This window comes from Magallana gigas, chromosome 5 (genome assembly GCF_963853765.1).
Source record: "Magallana gigas chromosome 5, xbMagGiga1.1, whole genome shotgun sequence".
Classification (NCBI taxonomy): domain Eukaryota; kingdom Metazoa; phylum Mollusca; class Bivalvia; order Ostreida; family Ostreidae; genus Magallana; species Magallana gigas.
Window position 1 is genome coordinate 426,972 of NC_088857.1, and position 20,890 is coordinate 447,861.

Consider the following 20,890-nt stretch of genomic DNA (forward strand, 5'->3'; position numbering starts at 1 on the left):
ACGATGTTGATATCTTTACCATAAACATAACTAGCTGTGTTGTTCTCTCGTGTCAATACGGAATAACAGAAATACCAGGAATCATTGACTTATGAAACAGTGCATTAATCAATAAAGCATATCTTGCTACCGATTATGAAGATGAATGCAACTGAGCTCATAATGATAATGCTGATTATTAATTCATTTTATAAACCGTTCAGTTGAGATATATTTTATACAATATTAATAGATCGTCGATGGTTTGAATTAAACCTGGTGACATCTAAAAACATAATATCAATTATCTGTCAATAATGTAAAATTTAGCCTGATGGCATCTAATAACATTATCAATTATATCACTTGTACCAGATAGTAGTTGGAACTTTACCTGTAAATGAGATACATAATTTCTGAATTATTTAAACCCTCTTTTTCAGATTAAAGTCGGCCAAGAAAATGAGAGAGCTTAATCAACGATGGCGAAATCTAGAAAGTCGAAGATTGGAGAGGAGTAGAACAGATCTCGAACGATTATCATCGACTCTCTCCTCTACACGACCGTCTAATGACGTCACATCAGCAGACGACGACGTGTAGAGTGCAGAGGGACTGTTGCTTTAGCTGAATGCGATATTATTGTGTTCCATTTGTGATACATCGAGGTTACCTATGAGATTTAACTTTAACAGTGGCTTAGCCAGCGTTCTTATGTATATTTTTATTGTGTGTGTGCTTCCAAAAGATATTTTAGAGAGAGGTCGAATAAGTTTTAAGAATGTGTGCTTCCTAATCCCATTGTATAAAACATTTGCAATAAAAACCCTCAAATCAAAAATAAATATGAATAGCTGTGTTTATGACTGCTTAAATACTCTGTTATTTTTATCAAAGACGAAATGTATAATTCATGTCGCTGTAATAATCGTACCAGAGATATAGTCGTATATCATACATGTTTTAAAATGTAATAAATCAATAAAAGAATGATCTAACCATAAAAAATGATTATTTCACGTAATCAACAATACGTATGTTGTTATAGAATTTTTTTTTTTTTTTTAAAATAAGCTTTAGTGCCTGTTCCAAATCGTAAGGTGTTCCACGGTACGCAAAGTCACGCTTTAGGGGGCGCTCTTCTTCGTCTCCTTTCCCTGCACGTGAGTAAATCACTACATACAATGGCGCCAATAACAAAAGTTATCACCCCTACCCCCAGAGTCATCCCTATTCCTGTAGAAGAGGCACGTCCGTCATAGCTGGATATCTTCTTCCTCTTAAAGGCAGACAACTCCGATCTATTCACCGCCAGGAATTTTTTGATTTTCTCAATTCTCTGTTGGAGGACAACTGGATCTTTGATAAAATTCTGTGACGCTAATCTTTTACAAGAGCATTTGCATCCTAAAATAAATACAAATTATGTATTAAATATTACATATATAATATCTGACCCATGGAAATATCAAGATCAATTTTTAGTAAGTTGTAATCTTTTAAAATGGAAGTGTTTAGCTAATAAAACTATTTCCTGAATGGTTCATACGGATATGGAGCGAGTATTGCAGAAACAAGAGGCCCATGGGGCCACATCGCTCACCTTGGCAACAATGACTTTATATGGCCCCTCGGTAGAATAACAAGAAATGAATATTGTAAAGTATTCGAATTTTACACATATTTTTGCATACACTTAATATTTTACCTTAATGGAATACCATTTTTACCAAAAAATAAGAAAATCCTATCCAAGATATAAAACTACACTTTTAATATGGGTACACTGTTAACTTCCAATTCCCTATATTTTCGTTCTTCTATTTATTATAATATTTATTGTTCGATATTACACCAGTTAGTGGAATGAACTATATGGGAAAAAGATTTATGCGCTCAATTCCTCAAATAAAAAAAATAAAAAAAAAATAATTCGTCTTTCGCATTATAAACGACTGTTGTTTCCATGGCGTAAACTCCCCTGACTTTTTAACCTTACTCACTTGATTGATGAATACACTCGAATGCAAAATGTTGTCATGTGACATGTAAAAGAGTTATTATAGTTAATGTATTGTAAGCATTTCACTATTTTACTAAGACCCACCCATTATTTTCATTTTTATTAAAACACAACAAATGGCTACAAACCAGGATGATTTTACGCTGTAATATTTTCTTAGGAATAGCTATAATGCCTTTATCCCCGTAGAAAATGTGTCAGAACTATGGAAACTGTTTTAACGGTGTCGGTTTTAATTTAATCGTGTCTGAAAAACTATCAAAATTAATGTGGAATTCATATAATTCATCGTATAAAGAGGGGCCCCCAGAAAGTAACAGCATATTATCTTTTAAATTTTTTGTACAAGTATTTGAATTTAAGCGAGACATTTCTAATGATCAACCAAAATTTCAGCGTCAATCGTAAAATTATAAGCAAGATTCAGAGCTCACAATTTTGCTAGATTTTTCACTTGGTATTTCCTATTCAACATTAAAATGTAAACAAAAAATGGCCTCATATCTTTGTACACAGCTCTGTATCTTGCTTATAATTTGAAACCTAACACTCAAATATGGTTTGTAAAAAGAAATTGTATACGATTAAACAGAAGAGACATGCACTTAAACAAAGAGCACAATTTATTTTTCAAAAAGAATCATATAAATATATATATATTTCCGTCAGCGATATTAAACTCTGTTTAAACTGAATAAACTCGAGAAAATGCTGAGCATCTCAACAAATTAAAACCTATTGCATTAATCCATTACGCAAAAGGGCATACGTACGAATTACCAATTGAATGAATTGTATTTTAGTACTTTGTTAATACACCAGATTTTGCTTAATTTGCACAGTCAACTGTCTGATTTACCGAAGTTAATGTTTGAATTGATACGTAAAAATTATAAAATACAGGCGATAGTTTCCTAGGTAACAAAGCATAAATAATATAAAATGAACGAAACCGTCAAATGTGAAAACTGTCAACGCATTGAAATATTCAACCTCAATTTACTTCACAAAATCGGCACCAATGTGTCTTGCATGTTTCAAAAATTTCCTTTGCACGCGAACTGTTGGACAACATTTGTGAGATCGACCCGTTGATTCAACATGGCTGCTTAAACAAAGAACCTACTTTTACACCGTCCCGTTTTCGAGGTATGGAATACCGAACCCGAAGTTATAATCTGATCGAAACTCGCATTTCCTTTATTATTATATTCGTAATAACTCAAATTTGAGTAAGAATTAGCTCATGATTTTTCCTTTCCATAGGGATCATTTATGCTAAATTACGTTGAAAATGATTCCGCAGTTCTTGAGAAGAAGATTTTTAAAAATGCATCCCCCCTTTTTCTACATTTTCGAAGACTTTCTCCGCTTTGAATAAAGATTGGTCTTTCATTTCTGCAATTTATATCTACCTTTCTATAAGAAAGATTTTTGCCAAATTTAGTTGAAATTGTCCAGGTCGTTTAAGAGAAGAAGTTCAAAATGTAAAAAGTTTACAGACGGACACAGGATGAACCGCTGTCATTCAGTCAACTAAAAGGTGACTGAAATGAAACTGAAAGGCGACTTAATGACCTTTCAGTCAGCATTCAGTTAACTGAATGGTAGAGGTTCATCCTGTTGGACGGACAGACGGACGACGGACAAAATGTGATCAGAATAACTCACTTGAGCTTTCAGCTCAGGTGAGCTAAAACATGACCCTCTCGTTTGTTTTTAATCTTTTATCTTTAATTATGCACAAATGCATATTCGTATTGCAAAAATGCTCTTGATAATGCACTTTATCTCAATCATTAGAACTGAGATAGGTATTCGTTTTATATTTTTTTTAGTTTTTTTGTCCTTTCCGCCGCTTTCATATAATTAGGTTTATCAAATATGGATAAACCCTGTTATTTCATGCAGTTAAGCATATTGTTTGGGACAAGAACTATAACTCTAGTAATGTTAATTCAAGGGCAATAACTCCACACTTCCTGGTCTTGGAGCTTGCGCGTTAAGCTCTTCCTTTTATATTCAACTGTTCCCTGAGTCGGTCACAAAAAATCTGTATATACATCAGGATAAATATCTGAATCATAATTGTCTGTTGTTTTGATATTGGTATTAGCTAGAAACATGAAAAGCATATTTATTTGGGCAAAGGTCATGAAATAACTCTACGAGCATGATGACAAGTATTAATTTAAACTGGCAGTTCAATAATTAGTATGTTCCTATTTTCTAACTTTAGCATCACTTAAAAATTATCTAAAACAATATTAAATGATTACTTTTGCAATACGGTTCTTCTCCTGTCCATGAACCGTTTTCCTGGCAAATTCTGGTGAGATTTCCAGCAGCAAGTCTATGTCCTCTTTTACACGTGTATGTGACATTATCACCGACGTTCAATGTGTCGTTTGGTTGAAAATACTCTGCGTCTGTAGTGCTAGCATTGAACGTGGCCACCGTACAAGCTTAAAAATAACCAAATTGACATAATAAATAATTTGATGGTCAATACTTCATTAATAAAAGTACACAGTTTTCTTTCTTTTTCCAGAAATAAGAGCATCATAAAAAGATGCTTTATTTTTATATTTGCAAATAGTAATAAGTATTACGTTTACAAATCGGTTCTTCACCACTCCATGAACCGTTTTCCTGGCAAATTCTGGTAAGATTTCCAGCAGCAAGTCTATGGCCTCTTTTACACGTGTATGTGACATTATCACCGACGTTCAATGTATCGTTTGGTTGAAAATACTGTGCATCTGTAGTGCCAGCATTAAACGTGGCCACCGTACAAGCTTAAAAATAACCAAATTGACATAATAAATAATTTGATGGTCAATACTTCATTAATAAAAGTACACAGTTTTCTTTCTTTTTCCAGAAATAAGAGCATCATAAAAAGATGCTTTATTTTTATATTTGCAAATAGTAATAAGTATTACGTTTACAAATCGGTTCTTCACCACTCCATGAACCGTTTTCCTGGCAAATTCTGGTAAGATTTCCAGCGGCAAGTCTATGGCCTCTTTTACACGTGTATGTGACATTATCACCGACGTTCAATGTATCGTTTGGTTGAAAATACTGTGCATCTGTAGTGCCAGCATTAAACGTGGCCACCGTACAAGCTTACAAATAACCAAATTGACATAATAAATAATTTGATGGTCAATACTTCATTAATAAAAGTACACAGTTTTCTTTCTTTTTCCAGAAATAAGAGCATCATAAAAAGATGCTTTATTTTTATATTTGCAAATATTATAAGTATTACGTTTACAAATCGGTTCTTCACCACTCCATGAACCGTTTTCCTGGCAAATTCTGGTAAGATTTCCAGCGGCAAGTCTATGGCCTCTTTTACACGTGTATGTGACATTATCACCGACGTTCAATGTATCGTTTGGTTGAAAATACTGTGCATCTGTAGTGCCAGCATTAAACGTGGCCATCGTACAAGCTTAAAAATAACCAAATTGACATAATAAATAATTTGATGGTCAATACTTCATTAATAAAAGTACACAGTTTTCTTTCTTTTTCCAGAAATAAGAGCATCATAAAAAGATGCTTTATTTTTATATTTGCAAATAGTAATAAGTATTACGTTTACAAATCGGTTCTTCACCACTCCATGAACCGTTTTCCTGGCAAATTCTGGTAAGATTTCCAGCGGCAAGTCTATGGCCTCTTTTACACGTGTATGTGACATTATCACCGACGTTCAATGTATCGTTTGGTTGAAAATACTGTGCATCTGTAGTGCCAGCATTAAACGTGGCCACCGTACAAGCTTACAAATAACCAAATTGACATAATAAATAATTTGATGGTCAATACTTCATTAATAAAAGTACACAGTTTTCTTTCTTTTTCCAGAAATAAGAGCATCATAAAAAGATGCTTTATTTTTATATTTGCAAATAATAATAAGTATTACGTTTACAAATCGGTTCTTCACCACTCCATGAACCGTTTTCCTGGCAAATTCTGGTAAGATTTCCAGCAGCAAGTCTATGGCCTCTTTTACAGGTGTATGTTACATTATCTCCAACGTTCAATGAATCATTTGGTTGAAAATACTGTGCGTCTGTAGTGCTAGCATTAAACGTGGCCACCGTACAAGCTTAAAAATAACCAAATTGACATAATAAATAATTTGATGGTCAATACTTCATTAATAAAAGTACACAGTTTTCTCTCTTTTTCCACAAAATTAGAGCATTGCAAAAGATCCTTTTTTATATTTGCAAATAGTAATAAGTATTACGTTTACAAATCGGTTCTTCACCACTCCATGAACCGTTTTCTTGGCAAATTCTGGTAAGATTTCCAGCGGCAAGTCTATGGCCTCTTTTACACGTGTATGTGACATTATCACCGACGTTCAATGTATCGTTTGGTTGAAAATACTGTGCATCTGTAGTGCCAGCATTAAACGTGGCCACCGTACAAGCTTAAAAATAACCAAATTGACATAATAAATAATTTGATGGTCAATACTTCATTAATAAAAGTACACAGTTTTCTTTCTTTTTCCAGAAATAAGAGCATCATAAAAAGATGCTTTATTTTTATATTTGCAAATAGTAATAAGTATTACGTTTACAAATCGGTTCTTCACCACTCCATGAACCGTTTTCCTGGCAAATTCTGGTAAGATTTCCAGCAGCAAGTCTATGGCCTCTTTTACAGGTGTATGTTACATTATCTCCAACGTTCAATGAATCATTTGGTTGAAAATACTGTGCGTCTGTAGTGCTAGCATTAAACGTGGCCACCGTACAAGCTTAAAAATAACCAAATTGACATAATAAATAATTTGATGGTCAATACTTCATTAATAAAAGTACACAGTTTTCTCTCTTTTTCCACAAAATTAGAGCATTGCAAAAGATCCTTTTTTATATTTGCAAATAATATTAATAATTACGTTTACAAATCGGTTCTTCTCCACTCCATGAACCGTTTTCCTGACAAATTCTGGTGAGATTTCCAGCAGCAAGTCTATGTCCATTTTTACAGGTGTATGTGACATTATCACCAACACTCAGTGTATAGACTGGTTGGGGGTGTTGCAGTTCAGTAGTTGTTGTATTGTAGATGTGCTCAGTGCAGTCTTTTAAAGAATTGTTAGTACATATACTAAACGTATCACATAAATATTAGCCTATTTAATACTGATATAGGGTGGCTTTTAGGGTATATCTGTTGGTTATTAAATGCAAGCATCACAAAATCCTAACGTATGATTTTACATGCAAACATATTCTCAAGAATAATGATGCTTTAATATAATCAAATATATATCTACAAGATTTACAAATCTAAAGCTTTGTTTAAAAAAGAAGGACAACTACCATACTGAGTACAAATTCTGTTTGAATGAATCCTTTGTATAAATCAACTTTTGTAATATTCCACAAAACATAGGGAAATATGGTACATCTTTATATCTCAAGATTGCCCTGTTTAAAAACAAGACTGTAGAATTAAGTATATTTGACATGTATGTGTAAGGTAGAATATGATATAACACATGATATATCATTATTTAGGAATATTACTACTGTAGCATTTCAATTATCTGCTTCAAAGTGAAGTTCAGTTCCTGAACAACAGTTCCTTGTATCATTCAATTTCGATTTTTTTAAAATATGAAACTCTTTAAAATAAGTGTAATATACATGTGATTACATTATAATATTTGACGATAGATTAAAGGGACATGGTCACGATTTGGGATGATATAGAATCTTCAATATCTTGGGATGCTTGCATAGTAATCTCACAAATTGTAGCATTTTATTTCTTGAGAAGATTTTTATGTTAAACTTTGAACACCGCCTTGAGCCCAAGTTATGGTTTAACAAATTAGAATCTACACTATCTTAAGATGCTTGACTAATAATTTTACAAATTGTAGCATTGTAATTCTTGAAAAGAATATTTTAAAAACATTTTCCCCAGATATTTCTTTACTTAACTTTAAAAAAATGTTTTGCCCTTAGTTTAAGCAATTTAGTACTCCATTCCCACAAGAATGCTTTGAACCAATTTATTTATAACATTGAGATTGGGCAGAGGCACAGGCAATAGGAAATACATGTCTTCTAACAAACGAATTGTATCCGTATAAGTGCATGCTTGAAAAGTAAGTCACCTAATTAATGTATGGATATCTTAATGCATTGTTTGATTAACTTACTTGAGCAGAAAAACAGAGCAGATTTGTTTGTGTATCTCAAAACACACTTGGGTTTAAAATCACATTGATCTTCAGACTGTTGCAAAATAACATTGCCTTGGTTACACTTTAAAGTCAGTGTATTACTTATGGATGGCCATGCAACAACAGATGTTAATATTTCTGAAAAAGGAAAATAACCGTTAGTTTTTAATTTAACAAAGAAAGCACAAGTCATCTAGACACGAAAAAGCAAAAATTATTACAGTCTAGTATAATAATGTTTCGAAAAGATGCAACAACAGTTTTAGCCTAGTATACAGAAAATAAACTTTCATTTGTGTTTTATTTCTTGATGTAAAAATTTATTACTTACCTCAGTAATCTAGACCTATACTATCTAATCAACACCAATAATACCCTGCAGAAAACTAGTCCAAGTGACTATAAAGCTAAACATACTGCTGAAAACTAACAAGACCACGTGACTATCAAGACATCATTTGTTCCGATATCGGACCCACCTTTCGGGAGGACGGCAAAATTTTCATTTCGAGAACATGAACAATTCATCTCATCAGGCTTTTTGTCCAAGCAACCTTCAAGAAAAAAAATAAAAAAATATAATAACAACTTATTAACAATTAGTTATCATATCATTTAGGGATGAGCCAGGGAAACAAATACTACCCGTTTAAATCGTAATTTGGTATAATATACACTTAAAAGAATAGTTCCAACAAATTAACAACAACACAACTTAGGTGTGAGCCAGACAAGCTTTGAGGGCAGCTGGCCTTTAATGATAATACATCATCGATATTGTGTTTACATAAAATGTAACATACAAATTCCCCATGAATGACGTTAAAAACCGCCCAGGAAAAACCATAGATAAAATATTTGAAAAAACTATGGAAACCTGTGTCCGAACGCAAGTGTAAATAACGTCTAGAGGCGAATATCGGACTTATTCATACTTTATTATAAATATTATTAATTACAGAATGATATATAATTCAATAAATTTAATAGAGACATAAAAAAAAACTTAAAAAAAAATCTAAGCTTCGTGCGCTGAGTGAAACTGGCTAGAATGACCTTTACTATTAACACTGACCCTTTTATACTGGCCTTCCTATGGCCGCGCCCTGTATTCCTACGCAAATATATTCGAACACGTTATTACATTTATTTATTACATTTATTTCTATTCTACGAAACGCGGGAAAACTATAGTATAATTTACACTTAAAAGAATATTTCCAACAAACTAACAACAACACAACTTAGGTGTGAGCCAGACGAGCTTAGAATTAAATGTTCAAAAGTAAGCAAAGTATGAAAAATTATGCGAAATAGTTTAAGTTCTAAAAAACAAAACAGAACAAAACTTGTAACCTGACTGTCTTTTGTACTTCTGTTTGTTATTATAACCTCAAATGTTTTGAAACTGAAGGTCTGCTTTCTACACTGTCTTTTACATAACCGTCTTCAGACGAATCTGATCCCCATCTTCCATGCTTTTTCCAACATCGCTCGTTTACGTTGGAATTGCTGCTGCTGTCGCACCTCCCGATCGCAAGGAATGAAGACCGATATTGGCATTTCCCATAATGGATTTAAGTAAAACTGTTTTGATAACATGCCCGAGTGTAACTCAGTTTTTTATTTTTGTATATTAACTTTAAACCCGCCTTGGATTTAAACACGGACATAAACAAAAAAAGATCAGAAAAAATGTCTATATTTCCTAGCGATATATTAACGTTGTAACATTTTTACTGGACAAGCCGAAGTAACACCCGCTGAAATTAGTGTTTCGTTTCCTTGTCTATATTGATCGGTTTTGCTTTTGTTGATGAAAATTTTGACGTATCCATCAAAGAATTCAATAACCGAACAACGAAGTGATCTTAGTTCCTCGTAGTGTAAAAAACCTAAGGAAAGTAGAATCATGCACAAATCACGCACTTCCAACAAATTGGAACTATCTGCATACATATCACACAATAGGACGAGATCTTTAGTCATGACGACTTCTTTTTTGATAACTCTGGCTTTGTTGTTACGTTTACAATATTTTTAATGAATGTATGTTATTTTGGATCTTTATATCCTAAAATTGAATGCGCCCACTTTATAGCGTACACAGCACTGGAAATAACCGTGAAAAGAACATCCGATATTCAACAAATGCGTTTGATAAAGAGCGACATGCATTGAATATGGCTGGAATAGCTGATTTTTCTTTGTTCGTTATAAATTTTGACCATCTATTGAATGACGACATATATTTTTTGCTTGTGTTTTCACTTCTAGATTTCATAATATGTTCATACATTTTTTCTGCTAGAGCTGCATTGTCCGCTAAAAATAAACTGTCTTGTACTCTCTGTTCAATGTTAAGCTCTGGGGAAAAAAATGGAAAAAACTGAACAAGTTGTATTTAATATCTAGAATTCTAAGCGCAATGCTACCATGTCAAACATTTTATGTCCCCCAAAAATGCCGTTTGCCCCTCTGCCTCTTTAGGTTATCAAGGAATTAAGATTTTTCACGCCATTAATGAAATAATCCCATTCTTCCCCTTTGCACAATAATGGCCAAAATGGAGCCGATTTCCACTGAGGAATAATAAAGGTAGCCTTACCCTTATCCTGTTTTCATTCATTTATTGTCTTGCACACCAACCTTGCTGGTGGAACTAACCAGTTGTTATCATTACCCCAGAATTGCTTAAAAGCGTCTATCCCACTTGTGTTTGGACACCACCATCTAGAGTTAAATTTGGTCCATTTACTATTATAATCTGTAGCGAACCTATCACAAGTGTGTCTGCCCCAAAACTCATCAATAATTTGAAAAACACTGTTTTTTATTCCGCAGTCGTCACTGTCAAAACACCTGCTAAGTTAATCGGCTTGAATGCCCTTGGTAACCACTGAATATAAAAAATGATGAGTAAATTATGTAATTTTTCAAAAATTGTCACAGCAATTTCATGTAAATACGTCTTTCTGCTACCGACTTCCAAAATTCTGCAAACATTTTTGCTGTCGGTGTACCATGTTACTTCTTTACCCTGAATACTTTCTCCTATAGTATTCAAACACCTGTTAATTGCCTGTAGTGTTCTCCAGGTGGAACTTTTCATGGATTCCTCTCCCGTCCAGATGCCTACTACCTCTGAGATCTCAGAATTGTCTACGTAAGCTCCAAAACCTGAATCGGAAGCATCACTAATAATTTTTAGCTCTGAAATTTCTTTGGAAGTCTCAATTTCTTCGCCATTTATAGATCTTAAATTAATCTTCCAAAATTCTAATTCTCCTAAAGTTTGCAAACTTAATAAAATGTAAGAATTCCAACTGAATATTGACAATATATCTTGATAAAGATACCTAGTTTTGAAACTGACCGCATTTCCTATAGCGTTTTCCATAGATATGATCTGACCTGCTATACTAGCAATAGATTTCACCCGAAAATGTGAGCACCCTGATTGAATTTTCAAGTAAACTTCTTCAATGCAACCGAGTAGCTTACTAACTCTCTCTTGGGTTACTTTTAAAATACCTTTACTCAAATCCCATTCGAAACCTAACCACACAATATTTTGTTGTGGAAACCAAACATTTTTAGACTCTGCTATAATTAAACCCAGCTCTGTCAAGTCGCGTTTGATAACCTCACTGAGTGTAGACGCTTGATCGAACCTTCGGCCCCTGCTAAACCATCGTCTAAGTACATAATGACCCGATAACTCAAAGATCTCTAATATTGAACCACCTTTCTCATAAGTTTTGTAAAAATAAATGCTGCAGAAGAAATGTCAAAAGGCAATACGTTGAACACAAAGTATTTTATATCCCCTTTCATCTCCCATCGAAAACCTAAATATTGTTTATGTTGTTCAAAAATTCCAGTGTGATGATAGGCTGATTTGAAATCAAAACTTATCAAAAATCGCCCTTCTGAAAAATTTCACTAGCAATTTTGACATCTTCCATTCTGAAACGAAATTATGAATACAATTATTGATATGCCTACACTCTAACACCAACCGAGGTTTACCTGTTTTATTGAAAGCGAGTGTCAAAGGATTCACAACAAAAGGAATATTCTTGACCTCTGTTACGCAACCTTTATCAATGAGTTTTTGAATCTCAGAACAAACTACTTTGACATGATCCCTAGCAGATTTATTGTTGTCTAAACACACATTTTTTGGAATTGTCTTAAACGGAATTTTGTATCTATTTTCAGTAACGTCCAAAATATACTTATCTGCTTGTATATCTACCCATTTAGTCAAATGACCTCTCAAACGCCCAAATGGACTGACATTTTCATCTATTGTGGCCACAAAACGGCACACATTATTTTTACTCTCTGAAAAGTGCTCACTCATGCATCCATGTAAATCTTTGCTGGTAATAGGTCACAAACTTTGAACAATGCTATCTTAAGTACTTAACTTAGAACCTGTCTCTTTGTTGTTGGTGGTGTTGGTGCAATTCTTTGCCCAATGATCGGGAAAACCGCATTTGAAGCATGTCCCCGATTTTTTACTGTCCTCATAGGACTTAGACTGGGTCTGCACGCTGCTGGCTCGCTCCGGATATGGATTGGTATGCCTGGCCGTCCTCGCCTTCTGTATCCTCTCCTCTTTTTATTTCTTCTCCGCCCTGATTTCAGCTTTATAGATACGTTTTTCGTCCTCCTCGTCTAACGCTAATTCATGCTGTGTATATTTTTGCACTGTTCGCCAATCTGTTTTAGAAGAGTCTGCTAATTTTATTAACTTTTGTCTCTGACTAATAAGCTCTATACCTGATGAAATGCTGTTGAAAGCCATTTCTGGCTCCTTCGCTTAGGCTGGTGTTGGCTTCTATAAATTTTTCTCTTACGCTGTTGCTGAATTTGTACTGGGCTTCGTTTCCCTCCCTCTTGAAAACAAATGTCTTGTCGTTTTCTGCTTGAATCCTGGACAATTGCTGTTCGTGTTGCTGGTTTTGTTGTTTGGAAATCTTTTGCTCGAATGAAGACAGTTTGGAGTCCATTATTTCTGAAACTCTTTGTAAGAATTCGTCATTTGGTGCCGCCATGCTGCCCGCGAAAAAAGAATCTAAGCTTCGTGCGCTGAGTGAAACTGGCTAGAATGACCTTTTCTATTGACACTGACCCTTTTATACTGGCCTTCCTATGGCACTGCCCTGTATTCCTACGCAATATATTCGAACACGTTATTATCATACAACATTTTCTCGCTATTCTACGAAACGCAGGAAAACTATATTATATCCGATATGCTTACGATACATTTTATCACTTGATAGAATCTATAGTGAAAGTGATTAGCATATAAGCACATAAAAAGAACTCCGCTTAGTATCAATCAGATGCATATGTCATTGATTGCTCAGGACACGTTGACGTATACAATAATTTAACTTAAAACTAGTATTTGTTAACAGGACTTTGTGAGTCAACAATTTTATTCAAGAATCGGTGCAGTAAAAGTTTTGTTTCTTAAAACTAGAAAATTAACGCCCTTTTTAGTTCTGGAAAAAATGACGTTACTTTCATCTATTTCGCATTAGAAAGTTAATTCATTTAAAGGTTTTAAACAATGTTTATTAATTTTCATATCTTAGAATATTTCAAAGACAACTACAAGAATCTCTCAAAGCTTAAAGAAATTGCTCGAGAAAAAATCATTAAGGTTAAGGATTTTGACCTCCTCGAAGTTGAGACACCTGATAGTCGGTCACAGTAATTCCTCTCTCCAAAAGATATAACTTAAGCTCGGGTTTGACCATATTTCTAACATCCTCGACAACACTCGATTCCGATATTTTCATTCGAAGTACCCTTGGATATTTTAACCCACCGGCGGGCATTATTAAATATACCCCCCTTATTAGAGAGCAGGTATCTTGGAACTCGCGTGTTGTAAGTTTATGAGGTCACAATGACCTTGTCAATCAAAAAATAAAATATTACAGACAGGACAAGAAAAAGAATTTTAAAAATTGTCAATCAAGAAATAAAATATTACAGACAGGACAAGGACATTTTATTCAAAAAATTGTGTTTCTAAAGAAAAATGGCTTAAACAGATGATTAACTTGGTTTAAATAAATAAGCATTAATGGTTTGGTATATTAGGTTGTAGTCATAGCGGTTGGCTTTAACAATTAGAAAATCGAAAGTATATAGTTCAAAATTGAGATACCCCACATTTCCACTTCACAGATGTCTAACACGTTGTTTTTCTGATCGCCCTCATCATTTGTGGCATTGGATTTGTTTTGATAGATGTACATGTGTTTCCCTTGGATACCACCAGGGAAGATGATGATGTTCTGAACACCGGGTTGATCTTCATCCTCCTCAAAATACACCGGAGTCATGGAGGTCAGATCCTTAATTTTCTTCTTTTGTTTGTTGATGAAGACGTAGTTACCGTAATGGCGGGTATCTGCAAAAAATAAAATAAATTATATTAACTCTTTTAAAGGAAATAACTTTTATCTTTTTGTTTAAATATTTTGTTAAGAAGGACACGTAATTCTTTGTAGACAGGAGACAGGGAGGTCAAAGTTTAACCTCTTCTCTTTGTTGACGACGACGTAGTAATCATAATGGCGGAAAGCTGCGGTAAAAATATTCATAAGGTTGAAACGTCAATTGACGGCTTAGAAAAACGAAAACAAAAAAAAATAGTTGGTGGGCGACGAACTTTGGATTACCAAATGAAAAGGTTGTTTAGGTTGTAAGTAAAGTAGATAGTTTGCTTTGTTCCCAATACCCTTCATAACTGCTAGAATTTTAGTTAATATGAATATAATAAAAATATACCTTTAGATATGTTCAGGTTTTAATAGTTTTTGGCCCCAAAAGGACATATCTTACGATTGTCAAAAGTCAAATCTTAAGGTAACATTAAATCATATCTAGTAAAGATATGAAATGAAAAAATGACAATAACAAACCGTCAACCATCTCAAAGATTTGAGTTGAAAGTGTTGTAAATTACCCGCATTTAGTCATGCAACATACACAATTAATATACTAGTATCTATCTCATTTTGTTATTATCAAGAAAAATCAACATATCATTAAGTCCAAAGATATCAATTAGATAAGACAAAAAACATCTTTTTCTTAATTTTGTATCAAATGTAAACATATAATTTCTTTATCTTTCAAATCATTTAATGTTTAAACTTATTTTAGAAATAAAAATATTCATGTACAAGATCCCTTATTAATCAATAAAATAACATACACAAGTCCCTGAACATAAGATTGATTTTGTAAATGGTAGCCAAATCCGGGAGATCAATCCTCCACCATGCTTCTTTATGTGAATCATCGACTTTTGTTCCAGCACATTCGCCACCGGAATGATTCCGGAATTTCCCATCTACTGCTTGACTTGATGTCAAAAGTATGTGTCGATAACAATAGACTGATGTTTAGTCCGCCTCTACATTTTTAACGGCATAAATTACATAAGCCTAAACAGGTAGAAATGTTGGTAACTGTGAACAAAAAATCAAATTCATAATTATTAATTTTGAGTGGAATAAATATGATAATATAAGCGTTGACAGTGGATTTATGAACATAAGCATTACCCTCGAAATATAAAAGTTTTTAATTTGAGTTAGGAAATAGGTAACAGCCGTTACACCAAAGCAGTAATGTTGATACAAAAGTGTGTGTATATATATAATTTTATATATATATATATATATATATATATATATATATATATATATATATATATATATATATATATATATATATATATATATATATTATCTAAAGATATTACCACTCGTAACTACGCATAATCCGAATGATATTAATATTATTCCAGTCGTACGTCAACTTAACAACATTCTACAAACTGATGAAAAAATGTCCGAAGTGCTGAAAAAATATAACTTCATCAACAGTAAGAGACAACCCAGGAATCTCCGAAGGATACTTTGCAAGTCTTCTTTTCAACGTCAATCTTATTCTGTCAGCAAGTGTAACGATCCCCGCTGTGGAACTTGCCAATACATTAAAGTCGGGAAATCGTTCAAGTTCGGGGACAAGGACTTTATTGTTAATGCGAACATGTCTTGTGCCTCTAAAAATGTTATATACAACATTACGTGTAGAGGATGCAACGAATTCTATATAGGAGAAACTGGAACAACCCTACGCACCCGTATTCGTATACACAAACAACACGTCAATCAACCCGAGTACAGAAAAATTAAACTTAGTGAACATCTTGATATTTGTGGCCACGGACAATTTTCAGTTTTTCCGTTTTATAAACTTTATACTGACAATGCAATTGAACGAAGGGAAAAAGAAAAACATTTTATAAAGTCACTAAAACCCTCGTTAAATAGTTTGATATAGACTGTTTCATCGTCTCTGATTTTGTTTTACTGTATATAACGCTATATATTTACATTCTATTGTGTTTTTCCATTAAATTCTGTGATCTTCAAATGCCTCTAAATGCAACAAGTAGTCAAAGGTCAAATTGACGAGTTTTATTATGACGTCATAAACGTTGAACGCTGTAAACTGCAACGTCACAAGCGAAAATCAAAGTTCACGCTTGTGGCTGTTACTGTGGCTCTTCCATTAATATTAACTTACCCTTAGGATAAGATAGGAATTTTAAGGTATAAAACACATTTGCAGACAAGGCAAGAAGTTAAAAAAATGTAAATATAAGCATTAAATCATGATTTTTTGAAGTATACACTCTCATAACTGCAGCGGTGTGTGCATACAAATTTTCATAACGCGCTAACGCGCGTTACTCAATTTGTATGCACACACCGCTGCAGTTATGAGAGTGTATACTTCGAAAATCATGATTCAATGCTATAATAACTTTATTCTATGATTGTGTCCTTCAATAAGCATTATGACGTCATAGTATTATTGTTGACGTTATCACTAGGTAACGTAATTACGTCATAGTTTTAACGACTGTAAGCTACAATATAACATTAATTTTACGCAATAAACGTTGGGGCGAGCACAGCATGTGATCAAACAATGAATTATTTAAGAAATGAACGCAATGTCTACCCAAGTTATACTCGTATAACCTGGGTTGGGGCAATTTACGCTTTATAATCCGCGAAGCGGATTATAAAAAAGCGTAAATTGCTCCAACCCAGGTTATTTAAGAAATAAACAACGTTATTTAGTGAACATGGCGTTATGAATAGCAATTGCTCTGTTGGCATATTCCATGATGCGCGCTAGCGCATCATGGAAAATATGCCAGCAGAGCAGTTGCTATTCATAACGCCATGTTCACTAAATAATCGTTGTTTATTACTTATATTTGCATTTTACCACTCGCAAATACCATGTATTAGCCTAGACCTTGACATTTAGCTATTACATCAAAAAGTAAACATTCAGACTGTAATGTATCTTTTTAATTCACATAGATTTGTTAACAGAATCAATGATATGTTATAACAGTAATTCCTTTAAAATGTTTTCAAAAACATGTTTTAATATTACATGTAAATACGTCAATTTTAATGGAGTTGGAGAAAAACACATGATGTATCGTATAGTGGTTTAAATCTATAACGTCATGGAAAAGTATATATAACGTTACACCATTATGACGTCATAGTATACTGACAGAGCAATTGCGATTATAGAGAAATAATTGCAGCTCCTCCGTATGGGCTTACAGTGGGAAAGAACAATGGAAATGCAAATATACGAGTATAACTTGGGTAGATATTGAGTTCATTCCTTATAATTTAATTTTCTGGAATTTGCTGTACAAATTGAGTCCGTTTTACTTTTAAAAATGATATAAATCTGTTCAAAATTCAAACGTAACGTCAAGTGAATTAGTACGTTGGTGCATTGTGACGTGTCTTGTGACGTGCAAACCAGGTTATACAAATTTAACTAAATTTTTCTATCCAATCAAATGCCGCGTTACAACCAGAATTAAATTATAATAAATTAATAAAATAAAATTAACAACGTGAAATTTGAATGCCAAAAAATAAAACATACCTATTTTTCAGTAAATTTTCATTATTCATAGTTTATAAGATTTGTTATAATTTATTTATTTATATGAAGAACAATAGTTTAATCTCAGATACAATGTTGTAAATAATAAAGATTTTAATATATAAATATTCATTGCACTGCATCTCCTCTTTTAAAGTGATTGTGATTATGATTGATTGATTGATTTCCCCCTTTTTTTTTTGCAGTAGACATTTTTTCTTAAACTTACATATAAAACTTGACTCATCATAGAGCTCCCCCCATGCTAAAATTTTTTTCATTTTTGTCAAATTATACATAGAAAATCGACTTACCATGGATTTGCCCCTCCACTTAAAAAAAAATAATTAATGTTTAATTTTATTTTTAATTTACGCTTAAAAATATTTGCTTATCATGTTAAAAGAACATGGTGTTGTCCCCCCCCCCCCCCCCCCCCCGCATGTAATAAATGGAAGTGAAAATAAAGAAACCATTGAACTGCTAAAGAGCTGAAGGATTAGAATTTTCATGATTTATTTTTCTTTTTGCTTGCAAAGATTTTTTGGATGAGGCTGCCATCCACCACCCACCCCCTTTAAAAAAAGGCGCTGCTACGTATACCGTTACGTTTCAGGAAATTACCGTAATTATAGTGAATAAAATATTTGTGAGCATTCATCCAAATTAGTGCTATTTACAACTGTTTCCTGTATCTGAAGAAATGTCCTTATTCGTCAGCTGTTCTTTATCTTAGCCTTTGCAAGATTTTAAGAGGATTTTGGTCATTTCAGCAGATTTATAATAACTTCAATTAGAGTAATTTCCCCTTATAATAATCTATTGGTTTATTGCCTAAACCTATATCGGATTTTCCAAAATACGTTGCAGGTCCAAAAGATCCAAGTCTACCTGCAACTTTTTTCATCATATAAATTATCAGTGCTTATTGTGACGTCAAAGCTGACGTTGGTTAAGTGTCGTCTTACTCTTTAAAACTCCCCTGAGAAATAAAAGTATGCGAAGTATACTGTTTTATTTACTTAAAAAGCATGATGTTCTTAAAATTACACATCTTATAAGCTTTCCAAAGGTTTTACTTTGATTCTCGGGAGAACGTGATGTTGGAACGTGAGGTTGGAAACCATTGGTACTATGAATTGTGGGTCAAAATTTACTGACTCCGAAAAAATATATCGGATCAATGTGTAAACGTTTGTGACGTCACACGATTATTTTTGATTGAAAGTGTACTGAGGTGAACTTTAGAGGTAACATTGACTGTATGTCGCTTACATCGTTATTGTTTTTACTGTCTAAATTTGTCTTGCTGATTCTCGTGAGAGTGTGAAGTGATAAAAATTGCCATGATTACAGGGAACTACTGGGACGATTAAAACGATGCATTACTGGTCCGATTTACTGACGCCAAAAAAATCAGTTGAATGAATGTGCAACTAGTCCGAATTTTCTATTCACACACGCCTTGCCGGTAGAGCTCGCTTCGCGCCGGCGCTGCGCGCCGGCGAGCTGCGCTCGCTATGATTGTGTCCTTCAATAAGCATTATGACGTCATAGTATTATTGTTGACGTTATCACTAGGTAACGTAATTACGTCATAGTTTTAACGACTGTAAGCTACAATATAACATTAATTTTACGCATTAAACGAGCCATTTTCAACAAAGAACAAGGGGCATTAAGACCTAAAATTTGCCCAATGCATTGAAAACATTTCATGGTTATTTTTTAGTAAATTATGATCTGTTAACCCTATTTCAGCCATATTTTTAATGAAAAAATCTCTTATATATGAGACATAAAATTCACGAAAAAAAAAGATCTATCTTATTCCTGAGAGAGAGAGAGAGAGAGAGAGAGAGAGAGAGAGAGAGAGAGAGAGAGAGAGAGAGAGAGAGAGTGTGTGTTTAAGTAGGTTTACATAAAAAAGTTCATAAATTATCGGATTTCTATTTTGCTAACCTTATGACATGCAATGCAAACTTAATCATGTTTTTCACACCAGAGTTTCCCTCAAATTGTGAAAAATGGAACTATAAAAACCTTCAGTTGATGGGGCAGGATTATCAAATAGTTATCACGAAAGTATATGGTCTAAATAGCAATAACTAAGTTTTCCCCCGAATAATGTAGACATTTATTTTTAAAACATCTTCATTCGGTCTATCACCGTATGGGATTTACTGACCATGTACAAACCATATTAGATCAACAGTAAACCATATGATTGTGTAATTAAGCAAAACACCAAATGTTTTAAAGCGATTTTATATAACCAAATCACATTGTTTTAAAGCCTGTATGCATCATTAATACGATATTTTTGTAACAATCATTGTCATTAATAGCGGATAATTTTCAAAAACTAATTAATTAGTATAACGCAAATATGTTAGTGGTCAAGAGGCGGGTATTGCTGGCTGCAGCTGTAAAGGTTTATCATGATGCAGTTTAATTCGCAAAAAGGAATTGATTTTTAATGTGTGTTAGATACGCAGACAGACAGACAAAGAATGACTGTGCTAGATTGGTAAGCAATTCCTTGTTCATTTTAATAATCATTTCTATGAAATCGCGCAAGCATAAACGCCCATCCAAGTTTATGCTCGTACAGT

At 33.4% G+C, this 20,890-nt stretch overlaps 1 protein-coding gene and 1 long non-coding RNA gene across 2 annotated transcripts in view; one reads left to right on the forward strand and one right to left on the reverse strand.

Annotated features, from left to right (window-relative positions):
- The window catches only part of LOC105328736 (uncharacterized), a 42,971-nt gene that overhangs the window by 9,386 nt on the left and 12,695 nt on the right, over window positions 1-20,890 (forward strand). The window lies entirely within an intron of this gene.
- Window positions 1,060-15,203, reverse strand: LOC117684579 (clotting factor C-like). Its single transcript, XM_066085956.1, has 7 exons — window positions 15,194-15,203; window positions 14,434-14,679; window positions 8,717-8,791; window positions 8,214-8,375; window positions 6,939-7,124; window positions 4,282-4,467; window positions 1,060-1,386 (listed from the first exon to the last, which is right to left on the reverse strand). Exons 1-7 carry the CDS (start codon window positions 15,201-15,203, stop codon window positions 1,100-1,102), a joined length of 1,152 nt encoding a protein of 383 aa, XP_065942028.1. The 3' UTR covers window positions 1,060-1,099.

What these genes read in the sequence shown, in the direction of transcription:
- LOC117684579 (XM_066085956.1), bottom strand. An exon ending in TGCTCTGTTTTTCTGCTCAA is followed by an intron (nt 7,125 to 8,213) that starts GTAAGTTAATCA and finishes ATTCTTTAAAAG; the next exon opens with ACTGCACTGAGCACATCTAC. An exon ending in AGAAGAACCGTATTGCAAAA is followed by an intron (nt 1,387 to 4,281) that starts GTAATCATTTAA and finishes TATTTATTTTAG; the next exon opens with GATGCAAATGCTCTTGTAAA.